Source organism: Nerophis ophidion, linkage group LG08, assembly GCF_033978795.1.
Source record: "Nerophis ophidion isolate RoL-2023_Sa linkage group LG08, RoL_Noph_v1.0, whole genome shotgun sequence".
NCBI lineage: Eukaryota > Metazoa > Chordata > Actinopteri > Syngnathiformes > Syngnathidae > Nerophis > Nerophis ophidion.
In genome coordinates this window covers 15,117,190-15,143,462 of record NC_084618.1, presented here as the reverse complement: position 1 = coordinate 15,143,462, position 26,273 = coordinate 15,117,190, and the positions used below count along the sequence as shown (strand labels likewise).

General features: G+C 42.6%; 1 protein-coding gene across 4 annotated transcripts in view; it reads left to right on the top strand.

Moving 5' to 3' along the window:
- Window positions 1-2,690: 2,690 nt before the first annotated feature.
- The window catches only part of LOC133557391 (heterogeneous nuclear ribonucleoprotein D0-like), a 28,592-nt gene continuing 5,009 nt past the window's right edge, over window positions 2,691-26,273 (top strand). For 3 of the 4 annotated variants that reach the window (XR_009807754.1, XM_061907804.1, XM_061907805.1), the window contains exons 1-7: window positions 2,691-3,124; window positions 17,252-17,420; window positions 17,498-17,659; window positions 17,727-17,858; window positions 22,011-22,110; window positions 22,177-22,323; window positions 26,033-26,135. Coding sequence is in view for 3 of the 4 variants with exons in the window: in XM_061907804.1 (XP_061763788.1) it covers window positions 2,955-3,124; window positions 17,252-17,420; window positions 17,498-17,659; window positions 17,727-17,858; window positions 22,011-22,110; window positions 22,177-22,323; window positions 26,033-26,100 (948 nt within the window). In the remaining variant the exon portion in view is untranslated. Of the gene's footprint in view, window positions 3,125-17,251; window positions 17,421-17,497; window positions 17,660-17,726; window positions 17,859-22,010; window positions 22,111-22,176; window positions 22,324-22,393; window positions 23,000-26,032; window positions 26,136-26,273 lie in introns of those variants that run through there. The other variant, XM_061907807.1, reaches the window with a different exon arrangement.

Here is a 26,273-nt window from a genome sequence, read left to right as displayed (position 1 = left end):
CTGACCATATTGTGAAATGCCAAAAAGAGGACACATATATGCGTGCCAAGACTGGGACCAGGTGAACATTGGCCAATGATACTTGAACTTGCTTTATAATTAATATATTTATTTAAATAAAGCATTTTTTTCTCCTCTGTTGACAGCAGTGTTGGGGCTAGGAATTTTCAAAATGGGATCCCATGGACCCCATCAAGTCCTAAAAATGGGGTCCCACAGTAAATTTTTGGTGTCCCACTTTTTTGTAAGCGTTTGGAAAACAAATGATAAACGTATGCATCCGTCCATCCATTTTCTACCGCTTATTCCCTTTGGGGTCGCTGGTGCCTATCTCAGCTACAATCGGAAGGCGGGGTACACCCTGAACAAGTCGCCACCTCATCGCAGATAAATGTATGCATTGTCCTGTTATATCTCACATTCTATATCAGGAGTCGGGAATCTTTTTGGCTGAGAGAGCCATGAAAACCAAATATTTTAAGATGCATTTTTACATGAGAGCCATGTATTATTTTTTTAACACTCAATACAACTAAATGTGTGCATTTTTCAAGTAAGACCAACATTTTTTGAGTATAATAAGTAATAATAATATAATATATATAATATTATATATATATATATATATATATATATATATATATATATATATATATCCATCCATTTCCTACCGCTTATTCCCTTTGGGGTCGCTGGTGCCTATCTCAGCTACAATTGGCCTGAAGGCGGTGTACACCCTGGACAAGTCGCCACCTCATCGCAGGGCCAACACATATATAATATATATATATAATAATCAATCAATCAATCAATCAATGTTTATTTATATAGCCCTAAATCACAAATGTCTCAAAGGACTGTACAAACCATTACGACTACGACATCCTCGGACGAACCCACATAAGGGCAAGGAAAACTCACACCCAGTGGGCAGGGAGAATTCACACCGAGTGGGGCGCCAGTGACAATGCTGACTATGAGAAACCTTGGAGAGGACCTCAAATGTGGGCAACCCCCCCCCCCCCCCCCCCCTCTAGGGGACCAAAAGCAATGGATGTCGAGCGGGTCTAACATGATACTGTGAAAGTTCAATCCATAGTGGCTCCAAGACAGCAGCGAGAGTCCCGTCCACAGGAAACCATCCCAAGCGGAGGCGGATCAGCAGCGTAGAGATGTCCCCAACCGATACACAGGCGAGCGGTCCATCCTGGGTCTCGACTCTGGACAGCCAGTACTTCATGGTCATCGGACCGGACCCCCTCCACAAGGGAGGGGGGGACGTAGGAGAAAAAGAAAAGAAGCGGCAGATCAACTGGTCTAAAAAGGAGGTCTATTTAAAGGCTAGAGTATACAAATGAGTTTTAAGGTGAGACTTAAATGCTTCTACTGAGGTAGGATCTCAAACTGTTACCGGGAGGGCATTCCAGAGTACTGGAGCCCGAACGGAAAACGCTCTATAGCCCGCAGACTTTTTTTGGGCTTTAGAAATCACTAATAAGCCGGAGTCCTTTGAACGCAGATTTCTTGCCGGGACATATGGTACAATACAATCGGCAAGATAGGATGGAGCTATTATAACTCTTATATTTAATAACATTGTTATTCTGAAGCTAACCAATAATGAACTGTGTGTGTGGGACGTGTGCTACATATATGTTGCTTATATATTGTTTAGTGAAAAGGAGAAAAAAAAAAGTAATATGATCCGCCTCCGGTTGGGATGGTTTCCTGCTGGCTCCGCTGTGAACGGGACTCTTGCTGCTGTGTTGGATCCGCTTTGGACTGGACTCTCGCGACTGTGTTGGATCCATTATGGATCGAACTTTCACAGTATCATGTTAGACCCACTCGACATCCATTGCTTTCCTCCTCTCCAAGGTTCTCATAGTCATCATTGTCACCGATGTCCCACTGGGTGTGAGTTTTCCTTGCCCTTATGTGGGCCTACCGAGGATGTCGTGGTGGTTTGTGCAGCCCTTTGAGACACTAGTGATTTAGGGCTATATAAGTAAACATTGATTGATTGATTGATTGAAGTGAAACATGTTTTAGATGTTATATATTTTGAGCCTTGTTCTTGTTGTGATGGGGTAGGTTTACACCCTTTCGGCTCAATCATTGCTCAAATGAGTGTTTTTTTTTGTTTTTTTTAATGTTTTTTGTTGTTGTTGTTGTTCTTTGTTTTATGTGAAGATTGCCGAAATAAATAAAATAAATAAATAAATAATAAATAAAATACTTCAAACTATTAATGCGACATCGTCTGCTACTTCCGGTACAGGCAAGGCTTTTTTATCAGCGACCAAAAGTTGCAAACTTTATTGTGGATGTTCTCTACTAAATCCTTTCAGCAAAAATATGGCAATATCGCGAAATAATCCAGTATGACACATAAAATCTCATTTCAGTAGGCCTTAAGGTTATTTATTGAATCTGAATGAGTCTATGGCTTTGCACCTGGTTTATTATATATATATATTTCTTTATATTCTATTTTTGTTACTTTGAATTTACAACCCCCTGGTGCTGTTTTGTACGGTTTTTATAATGTTTTATATTTCTTTATACTGTTGTTGAAGTATTTTAATTATTGTTTCTCTTCTGTTTGTTAATGTTGAAATTTATAAATAAATAAAAAAAATAATAGATCGCGGCTGCTTGCAGTTCACTCTCCTTGCTGTGGCGGCGCTGCAACACACTTGATATTGTCCCACGAAGAAGACAATAACAGGAGAAAGGGTAAAATTGCTGGGTAAAAGCGCGGCTTGCATTAATACTCCGGAATAAAAATAAAACAGAAATTAAAATCTCCGACAAGCTTGTCTTTTTAGGCATTCAGACCAAAGGCGGCGGCTTGAACGTCTTAAGTTAACCCGCCAGCTCACCTCCCCGTCTTCGCCTGTTTAGCTGAGCTCGGGCTAACTGACGCCACTGCGCCCGCAGACAAGGCGAGCATGTCGGACGACTTCAGCGAAGACATGAGCATCACGAGGATGGAGGAGGACGGCGAGGCGTACAGCGACGACCCCATGACGGCGGCAGGGGCGAGCGACGGCGGCCTGAATGCCGGCGGAGAGGCCGAAGGGTCTCGGATCGACGCCAGTAAGAATGAGGAAGATGGAGGGTAAGATGGGAGTCAAATGTCACCTGGTGTTGTTAAAACAACACCAACATTTTCAAAATCGAACATAACCACATTGTGACTAATTCTAGCAACATGTCTGGTTCTCTTCAGAGCAGCGTTTATTCAACACAGGCCCGGGGCGCCAAAAATATGACCGTTGTAATACACTCTTACACCACTGGGGGCAGTAATGGTCATCGAGACCAGGTCTAGGCAAATCAAAGGCCTACTGAAATGAGATGTTCTTATTTAAACGGGGATAGCAAGGTCCATTCTATGTGTCATACGTGATCATTTTGCCATATTGCCATATTTTTGCTGAAAGGATTTAGTAGAGAAAATCCACGATAAAGTTCGCAACTTTCGGTGCTAAGAGAAAAGCCCTGCCTGTACCGGAAGTCGCAAACGATGACGTCACATGTTTGATGGCTCCTCACATATTCACATTGATTTTAATTTCACTATGTAAAGCGCTTTGAGTCACTAGAGAAAAGCGCTATATAAATATAATTAAATTAAATTCAATTCAATTGGAGCTGTCACGCCAAATTTCTTCCTCCTACAAAAACCTTGCCCCCGGAAGCCCCTCCAATGCCTGAAGGACCCCAATGAGAGCGGAACAATACCAAGTTATATGACTCTTAAGGGTTACAGCTGCAAAATTAGCGAGGCATAAATAGATCAATCAATCAATCAATCAATGTTTACTTATATAGCCCTAAATCACTAGTGTCTCAAAGGGCTGCACAAACCACCACGACATCCTCGGTAGGCCCACATAAGGGCAAGGAAAACTCACACCCAGTGGGACGTCGGTGACAATGATGACTATGAGAACCTTAGAGAGGAGGAAAGCAATGGATGTCGAGCGGGTCTAACATGATACTGTGAAAGTTCAATCCACAATGGATCCAACACAGTCGCGAGAGTCCAGTCCAAAGCGGATCCAACACAGCAGCGAGAGTCCCGTTCACAGCGGAGCCAGCAGGAAACGCAGAGATGTCGTCCCCAGCCGATACACAGGCAAGCAGTACATGGCCACCGGATCGGACCGGACCCCCTCCACAAGGGAGAGTGGGACATAGAAGAAAAAGAAAAGAAACGGCAGATCAACTGGTCTAAAAAGGGAGTCTATTTAAAGGCTAGAGTATACAAATGTGTTTTAAGGTGAGACTTAAATGCTTCTACTGAGGTGGCATCTCAAACTGTTACCGGGAGGGCATTCCAGAGTACTGGAGCCCGAACGGAAAACGCTCTATAGCCCGCAGACTTTTTTTGGGCTTTGGGAATCACTAACAAGCCGGAGTCCTTTGAACGCAGATTTCTTGCCGGGACATATGGTACAATACAATCGGCAAGATAGGATGGAGCTAGACCGTGTAGTATTTTATACGTAAGTAGTAAAACCTTAAAGTCACATCTTAAGTGCACAGGAAGCCAGTGCAGGTGAGCCAGTACAGGCGTAATGTGATCAAACTTTCTTGTTCTTGTCAAAAGTCTAGCAGCCGCATTTTGTACCAACTGTAATCTTTTAATGCTAGACATGGGGAGACCCGAAAATAATACGTTACAGTAGTCGAGGCGAGACGTAACAAACGCATGGATAATGATCTCAGCGTCTTTAGTGGACAGAATGGAGCGAATTTTAGCGATATTACGGAGATGAAAGAAGGCCGTTTTAGTAACGCTTTTAATGTGTGACTCAAAGGAGAGAGTTGGGTCGAAGATAATACCCAGATTCTTTACCGTGTCGCCTTGTTTAATTGTTTGGTTGTCAAATGTTAGAGTTGTATTATTAAATAGAGTTCGGTGTCTAGCAGGACCGATAATCAGCATTTCAGATTGAAAGGTTAGCATGCTGGAATGCTAATATTTTTTCCTCACCGTTATTTTTCACCAATGACAATCAAGCCAATTATAATGCTTTTTAAACAGGCAGCTGTGTGAGCTGCTTTAATTTAGTAGAGAACATCCACGATAAAGTTGGCAACTTTCGGTGCTAAGAGAAAAGCCCTGCCTGTACCGGAAGTCGCAGACGATGACGTCACATGTTTGATGGCTCCTCACATATTCACATTGATTTTAATGGGAGCTGTCACACCAAATTTCTTCCTCCTACAAAAACCTTGCCCCCGGAAGCCCCTCCAATGCCTGAAGGACCCCAATGAGAGCGGAACAATACCAAGTTATATGACCCTTAAGGGTTACAGCTGCAAAATTAGCGAGGCAAAAATAGATTGAGGGCTTCACGGTGGGAGAGGGGTTAGTGCGTCTGCCTCACAATCCGAAGTTCCTACAGTCCTGGGTTCAAATCCAGGCTCGGGATCTTTCTGTGTGGAGTTTGCATGTTCTCCCCGTGAATGCGTGGGTTCCCTCCGGGTACTCCGGCTTCCTCCCACTTCCAAAAACATGCACCTGGGGATAGGCCCCTCCCACCTCCAAAGACATGCACCTGGGGATAGGCCCCTCCCACCTCCAAAAACATGCACCTGGGGATAGGTTGATTGGCAACACTAAATTGGCCCTAGTGTGTGAATGTGAGTGTGATGTTCTTATTTAAACGGGGGGATAGCAGGTCCATTCTATTTTTGCTGAAAGGATTTAGTAGAGAACATCGACGATAATGTTCGCAACTTTTGGTCGCTAATAAAAAAGCCTTGCCTGTAACGGAAGTAGCAGACGATGTGCGCGTGACGTCACGGGTTGTTGAGCTCCTCACATCTGAACATCGTTTATAATCAAAGCCACCAGCAGAAAGTGCAATTCAGACCGAGAAAGCGACGAGTTCCCTATTAATTTGAGCGAAGATGAAAGATTTATGGATGAGGAAAGTTAGAGTGAAGCACAAAAAAAGAAAGGGCGACGGCTCTAGGCGACGGCAGTGTGAGCGATTCAGATGTTATTAGACACATATACTAGGACAAATCTGGAAAATCCCTTATCTGCTTATTGTGTTAATAGTGTTTTTTGTTACGCCGGTTTGGCATTGTGATGCCGGGTTTGATTCCCTCGAGGATGCGTCAAGTGAACACAGCAAAGGTAAGATATACACAATTTATTTAAATAACAAAAAGAGCTATATAACAAAAAGGCTGGAGCTAGTAGAATAAAACAAACAAAGGACGCTAGCATAAAAGCTAGGATATACAAAAATGAGAACTAAACTGTCACATAGACACATTAAAGAGTAAAACAAAACATACAGCATGAGAGCTGGAATAAACAAATGGCTGAGCGTGAAAAGCTAGCGAGAATATACATACGATGACAGAGTGCAGGCGTAACTCGTTGCGTGAAAGCAAATTATGAACCCAGGCTGAACAACCAAAAGAGGACGGCTTATAAAGTGACGGTGATTATCTGTAGCAGGTGTGCGGGGCGTGAGCAGCAGGTGAACTGATGAGTAACCATGGTAATGACTAAACAGGAAGTATGAGGGTAGAACAACGGAGTGAATAAAAATGCAACAAACTATAATATGGGAAGATCTGAGTACGGATCTTAACAGTTTTAGTGAGATTATAAAGTCATACCTGAAAGTCGGAGGGCTGTGGTGAACGCCAGTGTCTCTGAGAGAAGCTGTATCCAAGATCACAGTTGCCGTTTTGACAGCTGCAGGAGGAGGTCTCATAATCCACTCAAGTCTCCGGTAAGAGCCGACTTAATATCACAATTTTCCCATCCAAAAGCTTGTTGGTTGATGTAGAGAAACATGTTCGCTTAACCGCTCTGTGTTAAAGCTTCACAACAAACAAAGAAACACCGGCTGTGTTTGTGTTGCTAAAGGCAGCTGCAATCCACCGCTTTCCACCAACAGCATTCTTCTTTGACGTCTCCATTATTAATTGAACAAATTACAGAAGATTCAGCAACACAGATGTCCAAAATACTGTGTAATTGTGCGATGAAAAGAGACGACTTTTAGCCGTGTGTGGTGCTGGGCTAATTAATATGTCCCCTCCAACTCATAACGTCACAAATACGCGTCATCATTCCGCGACATTTTTTAACCGGAAACTCTGCAAGAAATTAAAATTTGTAATTTAGTAAACTAAAGCGGCCGTATTGGCATGTGTTGCAATGTTAATATTTCATCATTGATATATAAACTATCAGACTGCGTGGTGGGTAGTAGTGGCTTTCAGTAGGCCTTTAAGATGGAAACTGTAGCTGCCAGTATGATGTGTACTCATGTTGTCAAATGACCGTAAATCTTGAATTATTCAAAGTATTTCAATGTTTGGAATCTGCACTTTTGCATAATATACTCAAGTTCTAAAGCTTAGTGATATATCAGATTGTACGTGTTTTTTTTTTTTTTACCTTTCACATTCATATTTCGCTGTGTTTGTTGCAATTTTGTAGCATCTCGCTTGATTGTAAAATATGTTGATCGAGAGGGGGCTTTGACGTTCATATGTTGTCAATAGTCCATGTTTTATTGTTCATAGTTAAAGGCCTACTGAAAGCCACTACTACGGACCACGCAGTCTGATAGTTTATATATCAATGATGAAATATTAACATTGCAACACACGCCAATACGGCCGCTTTAGTTTACTAAATTGCAATTTTAAATTTCGCGCGGAAGTATAATGCTAAAACATCGCGGTATGATGTGACGTCACGCATTGTAGAGGACATCTTGTTCCAGCACCGTTCCCAGCTATAAGTCGTCTGTTTTTATCGCATAATTCCACAGTATTATGGACGTCTGTGTTGCTGAATCTTTTGCAATCTGTTCAATGAATAATGGAGACGTCAAAGAAGAAAGCTGTAGGTGGCCGCCTTTAGCAACGCAAACACAGCCGGTGTTTCTTTGTTTACATTCCCGAAAGATGGCGGTGAAGCTTTACTATGGAACAGAGCAGTCAAGCGAACACAGTTGGATTGGACCACACACACAAAGTACAGTGTGTGATGCAGCGATCATTTCGAAAGATCGTGTTTCGAAGAGGGTCCCCTGCGAAGGGCAGAGATGGGCATCGGCACCACCCGTCGACTGGTGCTGAAGAAAGGTGCGGGGCCGACCTTCAGGTTGTATAGGTACGACCATATAATCCCACTAAAACACTAGTAACACAATAAGCATCCATCCATCCATCCATCCATCTTCTGCTTATCCGAGGTCGGGTTGCGGGGGCAGCAGCCTAAGCAGGGAAGCCCAGACTTCCCTATCTCCAGCCACTTCGTCTAGCTCTTCCCGGGGGATCCCGAGGCGTTCCCAGGCCAGCCGGGAGACATAGTCTTCCCAACGTGTCCTGGGTCTTCCCCGTGGCCTCCTACCGATTGGACGTGCCCATAACACCTCCCTAGGGAGGCGTTCGGGTGGCATCCTGACCAGATGCCCGAACCACCTCATCTGGCTCCTCTCGATGTGGGGGAGCAGCGGCTTTACATTGAGCTCCTCCCGGATGGCAGAGCTTCTCACCCTATCTCTAAGGGAGAGCCCCAAACTCATTTCGGCCGCTTGTACCCTTGATCTTACCCTTTCGGTCATGACCCAAAGCTCATGACCATAGGTGAGGATGGGAACGTAGATCGACCGGTAAATTGAGAGCTTTGCCTTCCGGCTTAGCTCCTTCTTCACCACAACGGATCGATACAACGTCCGCATTACTGAAGACGCCGCACCGATCCGCCTGTCGATCTCACGATCCACTCTTCCCCCACTCGTGAACAAGACTCCTAGGTACTTGAACTCCTCCACTTGGGGCAGGGTCTCCTCCCCAACCCGGAGATGGCACTCCACCCTTTTCCGGGCGAGAACCATGGACTCGGACTTGGAGGTGCTGATTCTCATTCCGGTCGCTTCACACTCTGCTGCGAACCGATCCAGTGAGAGCTGAAGATCCCGGCCAGATGAAGCCATCAGGACTACATCTGCAAAAAGCAGAGACCTAATCCCGTGGCCACCAAACCGGATCCCCTCAACGCCTTGACTGCGCCTAGAAATTCTGTCCATAAAAGTTATGAACAGAATCGGTGACAAAGGACAGCCTTGGCGGAGTCCAACCCTCACTGGAAACGTGTCCGACTTACTGCCAGCAATGCGGACCAAGTTCTGACACTGATCATACAGGGAGCGGACTGCCACAATAAGACAGTCCGGTACCCCATACTCTCTGAGCACTCCCCACAGGACTTCACGAGGGACACGGTCGAATGCCTTCTCCAAGTCCACAAAGCACATGTAGACTGGTTGGGCAAACTCCCATGCACCCTCAAGAACCCTGCCGAGAGTATAGAGCTGGTCCACAGTCCCACGACCAGGACGAAAACCACACTGTTCCTCCTGAATCCGAGGTTCGACTATCCGGCGAAGCCACAATAAGCAGATAACAGATTTTCCAAAATTATCCTAGTAAATTTGTCTAATAACATCTGAATATCTCCAACTGTATAGTCTTTTTTTTCTCTTTTTTTTCTAGTCCTTCACTCTTACTTTACTCATCCACAAATCTTTCATCTTCGCTCAAATTAATGGGGAAATTTTTGCTTTCTTGGTCCGAATCGCTCTCGCTGCTGGTGGCCATGATTGTAAACAATGTTCAGATGTGAGGAGCTCCACAACCCGTGACGTCACGCGCACATCGTCTGCTACTTCCGGTACAGGCAAGGCTTTTTTATCAGCACCAAAAGTTGCGAACTTTATCGTGGATGTTCTCTATTAAATCCTTTCAGCAAAAATATGGCAATATCGCGAAATGATCAAGTATGAAACATAGAATGGACCTGCTATCTCCGTTTAAATAAGAACATCTCATTTCAGTAGGCCAGGCGTAGGGAACCTGTGGCTCTTTTGATGACTGCATCTGGCTCTCAGGTCAATCTGAGCTGACATTGCTTAACACGATAAGTAATGAATAATTCCATTTGTAATCACATTGTTAAAAATAATGTTCAAAATATAAAGCTTTCTCATGCGTTTTTAATACATCCATCCGTTTTTCTACCGCACCTGTTCAAGAAGTTGCGTTAATGGTAAGAAATTATTTATTTATTATTGGTTAGTGTGGGGCTTGCCCTCCTGGGGGTTCTTCAGACCACCAAGCATCGACATGAGAGCCTGTTTTAGGGTTACAATATTGTTTTATCTTTCAATAAGTCTCTCATTTGCTTTCCAGCAATTGTATTTTTCTCTTTCGTTCTTGTTCGCGCTCTGGCTCCAGCCCCAACTTCGCCTCTCCTCCTGGCTGCTGCTTATAACAGAGCGACAAGTGATTAGATAACAAGGCCCAGGTGGGCCATCTACACACCTGTTGCTGAATTCGAGGCCAGTCCTGGCACACCCCGGTTCGCTGCAGGCCCTCAGGCCACGCCCCCTCCACAGTTAGCTTCAGAATAACAATGTTATTACAGACCTATTATACTCTATAAATGTTGGTCTTACCTAAAAATTGCTGCGTTTATTTTTGTTCAGTGTTTAAAAAAAAAAATGTATATGGCTCTTACGGAAATACGTTCTAAAATATTTGGCATTTTGGCTCTCTCAACCAAAAAGGTTCCCGTCCCCTGCAGTAGGCCTTTAATATTGTCATTCCCACCTTTTTTGTGTTCATGTACAGTCTGGGTGTCTCATTTTGTAAGAAAAAATTAAATTCCATTCTGTTTTTTAAGGTGCTCTCTCATAACGTTTTTAGCATTTAATCAGACATTATTGTGAGGTTTTGTACTAGAGTTCCTAAAAATAGATATATCGGCCCCAGACAAATTTTTTTTAAAAATTTGGCGCCCAAGTCAAAATAATTGCCCAGGCCTGATTTAGACCGAGTTTGGGCAAAATAGGGCCCGCGGGCCACATGGGGGCCCATTAAGATTTTCAATCCGGCCCGTCGGATGTTCTACAGAATTTTTTTTTAGCTCCACAAACAACGTCAAACCCAGATTCCGATCCATCAAAGGTCTTAACTAGGGTTGCAAAGGAATAATGGTAAATTGGTTTTACCTGTAAAGGGCTTTTTTACCTTCAAGGTACTCAAAGCGCTTTGACAATATTTCCACATTCACCCATTCACACACTGATGGCGGGAGCTAAGGCCCTAACTATGAACCATCAGGAGCAAGGGTGAAGTGTCTTGCTCAAGGACATAACGGACGTAACGTAGTTTTTAGAAGCTGGGGATCGAACCAGAAACCCTCAGGTTGCCGGCACGGCCACCGTTGGGAGAATTTGGTGGAAAGTTTCTGGAAATTTACAACGGGAAGTTGGGAAATTTTGCCCGGTTTTTGATTATTCCAAGTTGGACGCCGTCCATCTTATTCCGTAGAATAAGATGGGAAGCTTCCCAACCATCCATCCATCCATTTTCTACCGCTTATTCCCTTTCGGGGTCGCGGGGGGCGCTGGCGCTTATCTCAGCTACAATCGGGCGGAAGGCAGGGTACACCCTGGACAAGTCGCCACCTCATCGCAGAAGATGGGAAGCTTGTAAAATATTATTGCAACGCCACACGCAGATTAAAATAAGCAGCTAAACAATTGGAGCAGTCTTTAAAAATATGTCACCGATGGACAAATGAATAGAAATAGGCTGGATGAATAAATGAACACTCGATCAGCATGCTAAATCTAACCATAACCTACATTCTTGTATGACAACAGAATGGCTAGCAGAACAGAAGGCAGAGGAAACTACACCTTTTGATTTTGTATTTGCTAGATCACAAAAATGGTAAATTTTGTTCGGTAACGTTGCTAGCATAAATTGATGGGATTTAAGATAAAGAAAATTAGCATCACGGCTAACGGAGAAATATTTTCGGTTCATTATGAGACTGTGGTGGTACATAAATCTTGCTCGTTAGAAATTTTGGCCCTAAAATCATTGAACAAGTACAGGAAGAGCAGTAACAAGAAATTACACTTAAATACCATAGATCAAATGTATTTACCCCAGTAATATCATCAACACTTACCTGACTGGATGAAGTCATCCATCCATCCATCTTCTTCCGCTTATCCGAGGTCGAGTCGCGGGGGCAACAGCCTAAGCAGGGAAACCCAGACTTCCCTTTCCCCAGCCACTTCGTCTAGCTCTTCCCGGGGGATCCCGAGGCATTCCCAGGCCAGCCGGGAGACATAGTCTTCCCAACGTGTCCTGGGTCTTCCCCGTGGCCTCCTACCGTTCGGGTGGCATCCTGACCAGATGCCCGAACCACCTCATCTGGCTCCTCTCGATGTGGAGGAGCAGCGGCTTTACGTTGAGTTCCTCCTGGATGGCAGAGCTTCTCACCCTATCTCTAAGGGAGAGCCCCGCCACACGGCGGAGGAAACTCATTTCGGCCGCTTGTACCCGTGATCTTATCCTTTCGGTCATGACCCAAAGCTCTTGACCATAGGTGAGGATGGGAACGTAGATCGACCGGTAAATTGAGAGCTTTGCCTTCCGGCTCAGCTCCTTCTTCACCACAACGGATCGGTAAAACGTCCGCATTACTGAAGACGCCGCACCGATCCGCCTGTCGATCTCACCATCCACTCTTCCCTCACTCGTGAACAAGACTCCTAGGTACCGATTCTGTTCATAACCTTTATGGACAGAATTTCTAGGCGCAGTCAAGGCGTTGAGGGGTTCCGGTTTGGTGACCGCAGGATTAGGTCTGTGCTTTTTGCAGATGATGTGGTCCTGATGGCTTCATCTGACCGGGATCTTCAGCTCTCACTGGATCAGTTTGCAACCGAGTGCGAAGCGACCGGAATGAGAATCAGCACCTCCAAGTCCAAGTCCATGGTTCTCGCCCGGAAAAGGGTGGAATGCCATCTCCGGGTTGGGGAGGAGACCCTGCCCCAAGTGGAGGAGTTCAAGCACCTAAGTACCTAGGATGAAGTCAGTGGGCTCAAATAGTGTGGCCCTGCTGGAGTGTAGAGCATGCTGGGAATTATCTGTACATGTGAATGAGGAATGCACCGTGCTGGGTTGATATTCCACTGAATTTGCATTAAATCAGGTTGTTTTAGCTAATAATCATGCTGCAAGAGCTAGCATGTTGCATTCAATGTTTATTCCCATTAATTCCCGGTTTTTCGCATATATTTTATAACGTTTCCAACTTTGAATATTCCCGGAATTTTGCAACCCTAGTCTTAACTCATTCTTCTTCTACGCCAACAGGTGTAAAAGTGTATCTCTATCCTCCTTCAAAAGCGCACTAAAAGAACACCTCCAGGCAGCTACAACCCTGTCATATATGAAATATGTCATATACGTATTAACTATTCATGCTGTGTCACATGAATGTTTTTTGAAGTAATACCCTTGGGACATGAAAAAAAAACCAAGTAATGTAAAAAAAAATCCTTATGTTTACTTTTTGATATAAAAATAAATCACAAAGCAGTTTGGCTGATGAAGTCTAATAAACAAGCTTTGTTCTTCTCTTTGTTCAGTAAAACAGTTTGGCCAACAAAAATAAAGTGTCACATCGAATACACAATCTTTACAGACTGAATTCAATTCGATGAGAGGACAAAACATTAGTATTGATGTTATTTGAACGCTGGTGCAGTTTGAAGTTAAAAAAGGAGTGTTCATTTCAGTAAACAAAGTAAAGACTTTCTAAACAAGTTGTGATAACGTTCACGACACATCACCCGCTGCATGTTTCCTCACCTCATTAATAACTCTGTCACAGCAACTGATGGGCGCTGTATTGAGAAAATCAAAGTAACATCAAATAGTTTTTTCCTTCGCTGTATAGGTAGGTCTTTATTGTTTGTCATTGCAACAAGTACAACGAAATTTTGTTTTCAGCACAAACATGTTCAAGATTAGACAAACAAATAGTGTACAGGGTTACAGAACAAGAACGCTGATGGGTCGCCATAAGGCGTTCCGTAAAAGATGGGAAAAAGGTAAACGCTGGGGAAGGATGAGTAAAAAAATACAATCCAGACTGGGCTCCTACGGGGGGCCCAGTTCGGAGTGAGGAAAAAAACCTCCATAGCAAAGCACATATACATGTTACAACATGCATCTCCAGATATCTAGCAACAGAGGGAAGGTAGTTCAAGGTCATGGTGGTAGGCCGCAGCTCTCAGGCGCTGACCATCAGGCGCTCTCAAACGCACAGCAGGAAGCGAGGGGAAATTATGTTAAACCAAGCACTTGGTTCCGTTTACTCCAAGGGGAAATCTCCCGAGCAAAGTCCGTGTAGTTAGTCTGCCATGATTAGCAAATCATACGACGCTAATGCGCATGCGCCTGACCTCTCGTTGCCTAAAATGCATTAATAAATGACGGCTTTTCGGTAATTCAAAAGTTAGACACCGTTGGAAATTTTCATTACACTGTTTATTGTTACATCCCTCGCCCATGAACAAGTAAAAAGTCAAGGGCGGTCACGACATGTTCTTGCCGCAAATGTTGGTCAATTTTTTGGGGGGATTACGGAAAATGACGAGGGCGGTCACAGCTTTTGCCGCAGCTGCCGCGGTTAAATTCGGGCCCTGAACACTGACCGTATTGCAGGAAATCACACACTCTTCACTTCCTTTAAAGTTGCAGAGAAAACAATCCTTTTCACAGAACTGTATCAATGTGCAGTGTCTCATGCAGCATTTTAAGTAACCGCTTTACCGTCTATACGAGCTCGCCGTGGTATAAACTAACAGAATTAGTATTGCCTAATGCAGTGGACAGATTTAGTACAGCAGTTTCTTGAATTGAAAAATGCAGCTCAACTTTACACTTAGCAAACTCATCTCAAGGGCCGGATTGATCCTGTTCCAGGGGCAAGTTTCCGGCCCGCGGGCCACATCTTTGATATCACCGATCTAAAACAAACAGAAAAAGCCTGGCGCTAAAGTCGTGAAGATGTTTCCTAGGGGGGACCTATAATGCAACTTTTCTTACCTACTGGTGCACGTTGTTGTGTATTTGGGATCCACAAAAGTGTGGAAAATTGGAAATTAAATCATGGCTATATTGCAAAAATAACAAAAATAATCTCGCCTTTTTTCATGCATCCTGGAATCTGCAAAACTTATTTGCACTGATGACATCAACGGATTATTGCCAATGTACAAAGTAGCGTATAGTTCGAGAAAACCGTCCGTAAAACATCATCTTTGCAACATTTTGACCAAAGAACTACCATTAGAAGTTATGTAGACCACAAGGAAGTCTTTTAAATGTAGAATATATGACCTTTAAGTGCAAAAATTATGACTAAAGTGGTGAAGCTGTGTTTTCATGTGCACTTAGATTTATGGACGGTTTAGTTAAAGGGGTCATATTATGATTTTTTTCTACATGTAAAACATGTTTGGATGCCCTTCTTTGCAGTGTGCATGTGTTTGATTGATTGATTGATTGATACTTTTATTAGTAGATTGCACAGTTCAGTATATATTCCGTACAATTGACCACTAAATGTTAACACTTGAATAAGTCTTTCAACTTGTTTAAGTCGGGGTCCACGTTAATCAATTCATGGTACAAATATATACTATCAACATAATACAGTCATCACACAAGTTAATCATCATAGTATGTACATTGAATTATTTACATTATTTACAATCCGGGGGGTGAGAGGTCCTTCTCTGTCAGGCTGGGGGACGCCACCTCCTCTTCTGCCCCGCTTTACTGTGGTGTCCCCCAAGGATCTATTTTAGGCCCCATCCTGTTCGCTCTTTATCTCCTCCCTCTTGGAGATATTTTCAAGAAACATGGAGTGTTTTATCACTTTTATGCAGATGACTGCCAAATTTATATGCCGATTTCAAAAAGCCACGGCCCCCTGACACCCCTTCTTAACTGTCTATGTGACCTCAAGGCTTGGTTAGCCCACAATTTTTTAATAATGAATGAGGGAAAAACGGAAATTTTAGTTTTTGGTCCGGCCCTTACTGACTTGGGACCATTGCAAAATGATGTGCGTCCCAAAGTCACCAGCCTTGGCGTCACTATAGACAGCGATTTTAAACTAGACAAACAAGTCAATGGCGTTTTAAAATCGTGTTTTTATCACCTTCGTCTTTTAGTAAAGGTTAAACCGTTTTCATCTTTTAACCTTTTTGAACAAGTCGTGCATGCTTTTATTTCAAGTCGCCTGGACTACTGCAATGCACTTTATGCTGGCATTAGCCAAAAAGCTCTCTCCCGGTTGCAGTTAGTCCAGAACGCGGCAGCAGGACTTTTAACAGGGGCCAGGAAACGCCAGCATATAACCCCAATTCTTCAGAGTTTGCACTGGCTCCCTGTTCATTTTAGAATTGAATTTAAAACATTGCGGTTTGTTTTTAAATCTTTACATGGACTGGCACCTCAATATATCTCGGACCTCATCCAAATTTACATCCCTGCGCGCGCTCTGAGGTCCGAGAGCCAGCTCCAGCTCGTGGTGCCCAAGACCAGACTTAAGACCAGGGGAGACAGGGCCTTCTCTGTGGTCGGTACTAGGCTCTGGAACACTCTGCCCCTCCATGTTCAAACTGCTTCCACAGTGGAGTGTTTTAAGTCTCGTCTTAAGACCCACTTTTATTCTTTGGCTTTTAACACTACGTGAGTTGTGTGGTCCTCTGTCCTCTGTTGTCCTCTGTGTTTTTTATACACTTTGATTTCTATTTTACTGTTTTAATTGATTTTACCTTTTAAAATAGTTTTTAATCATATTTGTTTTTATTGGTTTTATTTTTATTCATTTTTTGTTTTATTCAGTCATTGGTGGAGCATAATATTGTTTTTAACATGGCTGTGCAGCACTTTGGAAACTTTATTGTTGTTTAAATGTGCTATATAAATAAAGTGTATTGGATTGGATTGGGTGGGATGAGGAGCTTTAGTTGATATCAGTACTTCAGTCATCAACAGAGAAATGTGGACATTGAAACAGTGTAGGTCTTATTTAGTAGGATATGTACAGCCAGCAGAGAACATAGTGAGTTTAGATAGCATAAGAACAAGTATATACATTAGAAGTACATTTGAGTTGTTTATAATCCGGGGAGATGGGATGTGGATGGAGGAGGGTATTAGTAAAGTGTTGAAGTTGCCTGGAGGTGTTGTTTTAGAGCGGTTTTGAAGGAGGATAGAGATGCACTTACTTTTATACCTAATGAAATGTCTCGCGAGCGAATAAAACCCGCAAATCTGTAATCACAATGTGCTTTTTCTCCTGAAGGAAGGTGTTTGTCGGAGGCCTGAGCTGGGACACCACAAAGAAGGACCTGAAAGATTACTTCTCCAAGTTCGGGGAGGTCATAGACTGCACTCTGAAACTGGACCCCATGACGGGTCGATCCAGGGGCTTCGGCTTTGTGCTCTTCAAAGATGTCGGAAGCGTGGACAAGGTTAGACGGCGCCTGAGGAATATTAGTCGCCGTTGACACTGAATATACGTCTTTTTTTTTTTCCTGACATACTGTAGGTCACGTCTCAAAAGGAACACAAGCTCAACGGAAAGGTCATCGACCCCAAAAAGGCCAAGGCCATGAAGGGCAAAGAGCCGGTCAAGAAGATTTTTGTGGGGGGTCTCTCCCCGGACACCCCCGAGGAGAAAGTCCGAGAGTACTTTTCTGCCTTTGGAGAGGTTGGTCTCACATTCTGTGCTCTTGTTGTTGATGTCCATGAACGCATAACCTGTGTGCTGCCGCCAGGTGGAATCCGTGGAGCTCCCCATGGAGAGCAAGACCAACAAAAGGCGGGGCTTCTGCTTCATCACGTTCAAGGAAGAGGAGGCGGTGAAGAACATCATGGAGAAGAAGTACCACAACATCGGCCTGAGCAAGGTACGCTTTTCTCCGCTAACAGCGATAACGACGCAACAGCGACTTTCGAAATATTAATAGTAATAATGATAACTTGTTAAGGGAGGGAAGATTCCTCTAGATTCTTTAGTTCTAACGGTGGTGATTATAACTGCAGTTCTACAAATTCCATCCATCCATCCATCATCTTCCGCTTATCCGAGGTCGGTTCGCGGGGGCAGCAGCCTAAGCAGGGATGCCCAGACTTCCCTATCTCCAGCCACTTCGTCTAGCTCTTCCCGGGGGATCCCGAGGCATTCCCAGGCCAGCTGGGAGACATAGTCTTCCCAACGTGTCCTGGGTCTTCCCCGTGGCCTCCTACCAGCTGGACGTGCCCTAAACACATCCCTAGGGAGGCGTTCGGGTGGCATCCTGACCAGATGCCCGAACCACCTCATCTGGCTCCTCTCGATGTGTGGAGGAGCAGCGGCTTTACTTTGAGTTCCTCCCGGATGGCAGAGCTTCTCACCCTATCTCTAAGGGAGAGCCCCGCCACCCGGCGGAGGAAACTTATTTCGGCCGTTTGTACCCGTGATCTTATCCTTTTGGTCATGACTCAAAGCTCATGACCATAGGTGAGGATGGAAACGTAGATCGACCGGTAAATTGAGAGCTTTGCCTTCCGGCTCAGCTCCTTCTTCACCACAACGGATCGATACAACGTCCGCATTACTGAAGACGCCGCACCGATCCGCCTGTCTATCTCACGATCCACTCTTCCCTCACTCGTGAACAAGACTCCTAGGTACTTGAACTCCTCCACTTGGGGCAGGGTCTCCTCCCCAACCCGGAGATGGCACTCCACCCTTTTCCGCGCGAGAACCATGGACTCGGACTTGGAGGTGCTGATTCTCATTCCGGTCGCTTCACACTCGGCTGCGAACCGATCCAGTGAGAGCTGAAGATCCCGGTCAGATGAAGCCATCAGGACCACATCATCTGCAAAAAGCAGAGGCCTAATCCCGTGGCCACCAAACCGGATCCCCTCAACGCCTTGGCTGCGCCTAGAAATTCTGTCCATAAAAGTTATGAACAGAATCGGTGACAAATGACAGCCTTGGCGGAGTCCAACCCTCACTGGAAACGTGTCCGACTTACTGCCAGCAATGCGGACCAAGCTCTGACACTGATCATACAGGGAGCGGACTGCCATAATAAGACAGTCCGGTACCCCATACTCTCTGAGCACTCCCCAGAGGACTTCCCGAGGGACACGGTCGAATGCCTTCTCCAATTCTACAAATTATTCGACAAAACAGCAGCAAGTACCAATATAACAGTGTGATTCAAGCTATCTAAAGGTCAAAGCAGTCTCTAAAATGGTCGCCCATCTCTCATGCTTTTGTCCTCCACGCATCGCCTTTTGCAGGAATTGAAACTGAAAGTTAACTTATAATAATAATAATAATAATAGATTTTATTTGTAAAAAGCACTTTACGTTGAGCAAACAACCTCAAAGTGCCACAGTGTAAAACAATTGTAATAATAAAAATAAATAAAATATAAAACTAGAAACAGCCCAAAAGCTACAACCAGCATGCATGTCTATAGAAAGGCTTTTTTTTAAAAAGATGGGTTTTTAAGCCTTTTTTAAAAGCATCCACAGTCTGAGGTGCCCTCAGGTGGTCAGGGAGTGGGTTCCACAGACTGGGAGCAGCGGAGCAGAAAGCCCGGTCTCCCATTGTTCGAAGCTTTGTCTGTGGAGGTTGGAGGAGGTTAGCCTGTATGGAGCGGAGGTGTCGTGTGGAGGATTTGGGGGTGAGTAGTTCCTTGAGGTAGAGGGGGGCATTTCCATGGAGGCACTGGTGATTTTGAATTCAATCCTGAATGGAACAGGAAGCCAGTGAAGGGATTTGAGAGTTGGTGTGATGCGGTCATGTTTCCGCACTCTCGTCAGGATCCTCGCAGCACTATTTTGTATGTACTGCAGCTTCTGGATGTTTTGCCTGGGGATCCTGACAAGAAGTGCGTTGCAGTAGCGCACACACATTCTCCTCCGCCCGCTCTCTCCAGGCTGGTACTACATGTCAGGTTCAAACACCCATGACATCTATTAGACAAGACAAGAAGCATAAGACTGTGATGAGGTGGCGACTTGTCCAGGGTGTACGCCGCCTTCCGCCCGTATGTAGCTGAGATAGGCACCAGCGACCCCAAAGGGAATAAGCGGTAGAAAATGGATGGAAGAAGCACAAGAAACAAACAGAGCTCAGCTACCGCCTCCCACCACGCTCTGAAGGCAGTCCCAACGCGCTCCTCCTTTATCAGTATTTTTCTGATGACATTACATTACTTTACGCAGCTGCTCCTAAGGGCAGGAGGTGTCGTAAACCGTTCAAACAAAAAGGTGCGTGGAGCGGTGTCAGATTTGCCCCCTCCTTTGGGTCATGATAAGGTCTTCCTGTGGCTGTCCAATAGATCATAGAAACCGACACCTCTACGTCGCATCCCACCGCACACAGTGGAGGTTTACAAGCGGTAGGCCTTTAACAAAGACAGCATTTGTCTTCTCGCAGGACAGCCTGAATTCATGGGAAAACAAGGTGTTTGATAACTTGTATATAATTATTCTGACACTACGTGACACTATTAATGATAGTAATTTATGCATGTGAGAGAAAATAGATGACAAACACAAAGTGCATTCATAGTGTTTATCTTCTTCCAGCAGAACCAAGGCCAAAGCTAGTCATTTCTAAGTCCTTCCCTTTTGCCCAAAGAACGGGAAATATTTCCTTTACAAAATATTGTGAATTCCGGACTATCGAGCGCCCTGGTATTTAATTTGCACCCAGCAAGTTTTTTGGAGGAATTAATATTTTTACATATAAGCCGCAATTAACCATAAACTGGAGATATATATCGGCACCGAATATTTAGTGAATGTTTATTTACATACCTTAAGTGTTTCCAAACGGTGTCTGTAACACGGCAGTAAAACGGCTGATCAAACAAAACATAAGTCATGGTCATGGACCCGCTTGCTGCGGAAACAGACCTAATAACTCCACGGTGACGTTTTGGTGAATTTACGATACCTGAAACAACCCAAACAGAATGCCACTCTGAGTTAATAATACTAACACAGACGCTTGTAAACCTGTTGGCATATTACCGTATTTTTCGAACTATAAGTCGCAGTTTTTTTCATAGTTTGAATTGCCGCCTGGGCGCTAATTAATTCAAAACCTCTCGTCACTCCAGCGTTTACTAAAGGCAAGCACGCGCTAATTGTTTTAAAACCTCTTCTCACTCCGGCGTTTACAAAAGGCATGCAGTAAATTTAGGCCTGCGCTTATAAATTTGAGTGTGATGTAAGGATACCATCATGAAAAGCACATTTAATAAAAAAAACGTTATTATGGTCTTACCTTTACTTATAAATAAAGTCCATGCACAGCTCCTTTTGATCAAAAGCATCGATAACTTGTTTATAAAAGTCTTCCTTATCTTTCTTCAGTTTTAAAAGTCTCTCTGTCTCGATGGAGATCTTCCTTTATTACCTCCTGCTTTGAGTGAAAGTCCAGTTTATTTAAGATATGTAATCCTCCATGTTAAAAGTGCAAGCGAGAGGAAAAAATAAACGATCGCTGCTCACTCTTGCTGCTTGTTGTCACTTTTTCTGCAGCCGAGTAGTCGCAAGAAGGATCACTAGCGCCCTCTACCACCAGGAGGCGGGAGTCATTTAATGATATTTGACACACGCAGCTACGGTATATTAATAAAACATAGCTGCTTACTGTTCTTTTTAGCATATTTAATAGCTTGGACCTTAAAGCCTACTGAATAGCTCTTAATCTTCTTCCCTTTATGTGATTTCAAATTATTGAAATCAAACTCCTCCATTTTGAAAATGATGACAGATGAAGTGTCACTCGTGACGTGACGAGTTTGACCCGGCGGAAATTCTAGACATGCGCTAATAAAAATAATATTTTGCGAAACGAGTTTGACCCGGCACTAATTCTAGGCAGGCGCGTACTATATACCCGGCGGCAATTCAAGGAAATACGGTAGTTGCATTATGGCCGTCAAATTCTCAACACCGTTTTATAAACCGCAGGGTTCAAAGTGTAGGGGAAAAAAAGAATCTGGAATTGACGGTAATCCAACCCTTTGTTGCCTCCTGGCAGTGTGAAGTGAAGGAGGCCATGTCCAAGGAGCAGTACCAGCAGCAGCAGTACTGGGGAGGAAGAGGAGGGTACGCCACTAGGTCTCGAGGAAGGGGCGGCGGTGAGTCACTTGTGCTCATTAATCTTGGGACAAATTCTTACTCTTAAAAAAAAAATGCATTCCCAGGTCCTGGTCAACAATGGAACCAAGGCTACGGAAACTACTGGAATCAAGGCTATGGCAACTATGGCTACGGTAACCAGGGATACGGAGGCTACGGCGACTACGATTACTCAGGATACGGCAACTACTACGGATACGGCGACGACGGCAGTAAGTACCCTTTTTTACTTCCTGTCAAAAGCCGGCCATTTTCCCACATTTCTCCCATGTCCATTTACAGTATAAACGACAACGCGTAGTGGGACGAGCACATTGTCCGCCATTGTTCCGCCTTCCAAAGATAATAAACGATGAACTCCTGGATGGTGCTTTGTCTTCTTGAAAGCAATAGCCCCTTTCTCACTGCCAGCAACTTGAGGGTTCCAGGTTCGATCCCCGCTTCCGCCATCCTAGTCACTGCCGTTGTGTCCTTAGGGAAGACATTTCACCCACCTGCTCGCAGTGCCCCCCGCACTGCTTTAAATGGAACTTAGATATCAAGTTTCACTATGTAAAGCGCTTTGACTCACTAGAGAAAAGCGCTATATAAATATAATTCACTTCCCAATAACTGCAATTGCCACTTAATGTCCTACTTGCAAATGAAAACAATAAACAATTGGATTTTACGATCAAAAAACAATATTTATTAACACACACAAAAGTACTGACAATGTGGGCCGTTGAGTACCGGTATCGATTCCCAGGTCCTGAGAATTGGTACCGCATGGGTTCAAAAGTGAACAGTGCCCATCCCGACATGTGTGTGCACTTGATGTGTATATTAATGTACTGTCCTCTGTGTAACTTCATTGTGAAGACTATGAATAAACAACCTCAAATCGGATGTTTTTTCATCTCTAATTTAAAGGATTGTTTACATAGCTGCCAAACTAGGTTGCAACATTTCAGGGAGGGCAGAATAATACAAGTAGCAGGTGTTTAAAAAGTGCAGCCTGTGTTACAACAAATGACAAATAGAGCAAAACAATATAATGTAGCAGGACAATATATGTAAACATTGTATTTAGCCTTTAAAGGGGAACTGCACTTTTTCGGAATGTTGTTTATTGTTCGTGATCAACAAGAACACAGGTCTTGTTTTTCTTTTGAATTTTAAAGAGGGTAAAAAAAAAACGCTTGGAAAATGCGGCTAATGGAAGTCATCGTTGTAGCCTTCAAAGTCTCTAAAATGGTTTCAAAACCCTCCAACGTTTTGTATACAAACTGCAAAAATGTATACATAATGTAGTAACAGACACCTTCATAATAATATGTATAATATACACACTGCAAATATTTATACATAATGTAGAAACGGACACCTTCATAATAATATGTAATATGTATAATATACACACTGCAAGTATTTATACATAAAGTAGTAACAGACACCTTCATAACAATATGTAATATGTACAAAATACACACTACAAGTATGTATGTATATATATATATATATATATATAAAATGTAGTAACTGACACCCTTATTACAATATTTAATATGTTTTATAAACACACTGCAAGTATATTTATATTGTAGTAACTGACACCTTCATATCAATATGTAGTATGTACAATACACCCACTGCAAGTATATACAGTACATAATGTAGTAACAGACACCATAACCATATGTAATATGTACAAGATACACACTGGAAGTATTTATATATAAAGTAGTAACAGACACCTTCATAACAATATGTAATATGTACAATATACACACTACAAGTATGTATGTATATATATATATATATATATATATATATAATGTAGTAACTGACACCCTTATAACAATATTTAATATGTTTTATAAACACACTGCAAGTATATTTATATTGTAGTAACTGACACCTTCATATCAATATGTAGTATGTACAATACACCCACTGCAAGTATATACAGTACATAATGTAGTAACAGACACCATAACCATATGTAATATGTACAAGATACACACTGCAAGTATTTATATATAAAGTAGTAACAGACACCTTCATAACAATATGTAATATGTACAATATACACACTACAAGTATGTATGTATGTATATATATATATATATATATATATATATATATATATATATATATATAATGTAGTAACTGACACCCTTATAACAATATTTTATATGTTTTATAAACACACTGCAAGTATATTTATATTGTAGTAACTGACACCTTCATATCAATATGTAGTATGTACAATACACCCACTGCAAGTATATACAGTACATAATGTAGTAACAGACACCATAACCATATGTAATATGTACAATATGCACACTGCAAGTGTGTATATATATATATATATATATATATATATATATATATATATATATATATATATATATATATATACTTGCAGTGTGTATATTGTACATGTTACATAGTCATGAAGGTGTTTGTTACTACAATATATATACATATATATATGTATGTATATTGTAGTAACTAACACCTTCATGACTATGTAATATGTACAATATGCATACTGCAAGTATATATATATATATATACATATATATGTATATATATGTATGTATATATGCATGTATGTGTATATATGTATGTATATATATGTATGTATATATATGTATGTATATGTGTATATATATATGTATGTATATATATATATATATATATATATATACTTGCAGTAGGCATATTGTACATATTACATGTATGTATATATAAATATATGTATGTATGTATATATATATATATGTATGTATATATATATAATATATATATATATATACATACATATATATATATAATGTATATATATATATATAATGTAGTAACAGACACCTTCATGACAATATGTAATATGTACAATATTTACTGTAATTTGGTAATTTTTATCAATACCCGGACTGACTTCCTTCGCATTTCCCTTTCCGTAGCAACGCACTTGCTACTTCTGGAAACAAGGCCGTGTGTGTTTTTTTATGTCATGGAAGACTTGGTAACAGACAATGAAGACAACTATTTTGGGACAAATGAAGATTCACAACCGTATCTTTTTGAAGCTGAATATACTGAGGAAGAATTGCTGCTTCTGGAAGCGAGCACAAAGGAAGAGTGAGATGTTGGAGCAGACGGAAGCCGGGGGAGAGTGAGGTGAAAGTCCCTTTGGTGCTGTACACGTGGAATTTGAAGCCAAGCTATTTCGGCATAAATGGAGTGCTCACCCACATTAACGGGGAAAAATTTCCCCGGCCAGCTGGACCAAACGCAAAACTGTCCATTGAATGAGTTACACTTTTTATTACAACTACAGTGTATACACTCTCTGGCTAGCTGTGTACAAATAAAACATGAAATAATACTTTACAGATACTGTAATATGATATTAATGTGTTTAAGGCAATACAGATCGGTGTCTTATCACATTGTGTTGTGCATTACAAACATGTTTCGGGGTGACGTGCAATCTAGATAGCTATTACGGCTAAAACCGAAGCATGCCAAAAAAATAGTTACTCTGTTTTCACTCTTACAACAACAATGTGGCTCCAGCTTGGTTATTATACAGCATATATAACGTAAATGAAGTATTGACGACGGTTTTTGATTGCATTTTTTAATGTAATTTCGAGGTAGAATTGATTTCTCCCATTGCTAGCTTCCAAGAATGAGTCGATTTTGACATGTTAGAATGCAAAAAAAAAGCACCATTTGTCTGTCTTAATGATTGTGGACGATAAGCAGAATTCCCCCCCAAAAAAGGTAGGCGGAAAATTACAGGACAGTGACATGGAGGCAAAATGACAAAGACTATTTAGCTAGCATTAACTCCCCGACCCCCCACTCAGGACCACATCAAGTCATGTTTTTATTTATTTGTGTCATTTTCTACCTCTCTCGCAGCCCCGCCCCTTGGCTACGGCAAGTCGCCGCGGCGCCCTGTTCACAGCAACAGCTACAGGCCGTACTAAATTGCGCGTGGAAAGCCTCCCAAGACCCGAAGCAGGTATGTACGCCGCAAAATCGCATCCCAGCCTGTAAAACGTAACCTAGCGGCATTAATTAACTTGTATGGTAACGTAATTTATACATTTTCTTTTTCTCAGCACCGTCAAAAGTGCTTTACAGTAGTGGTAACATTATT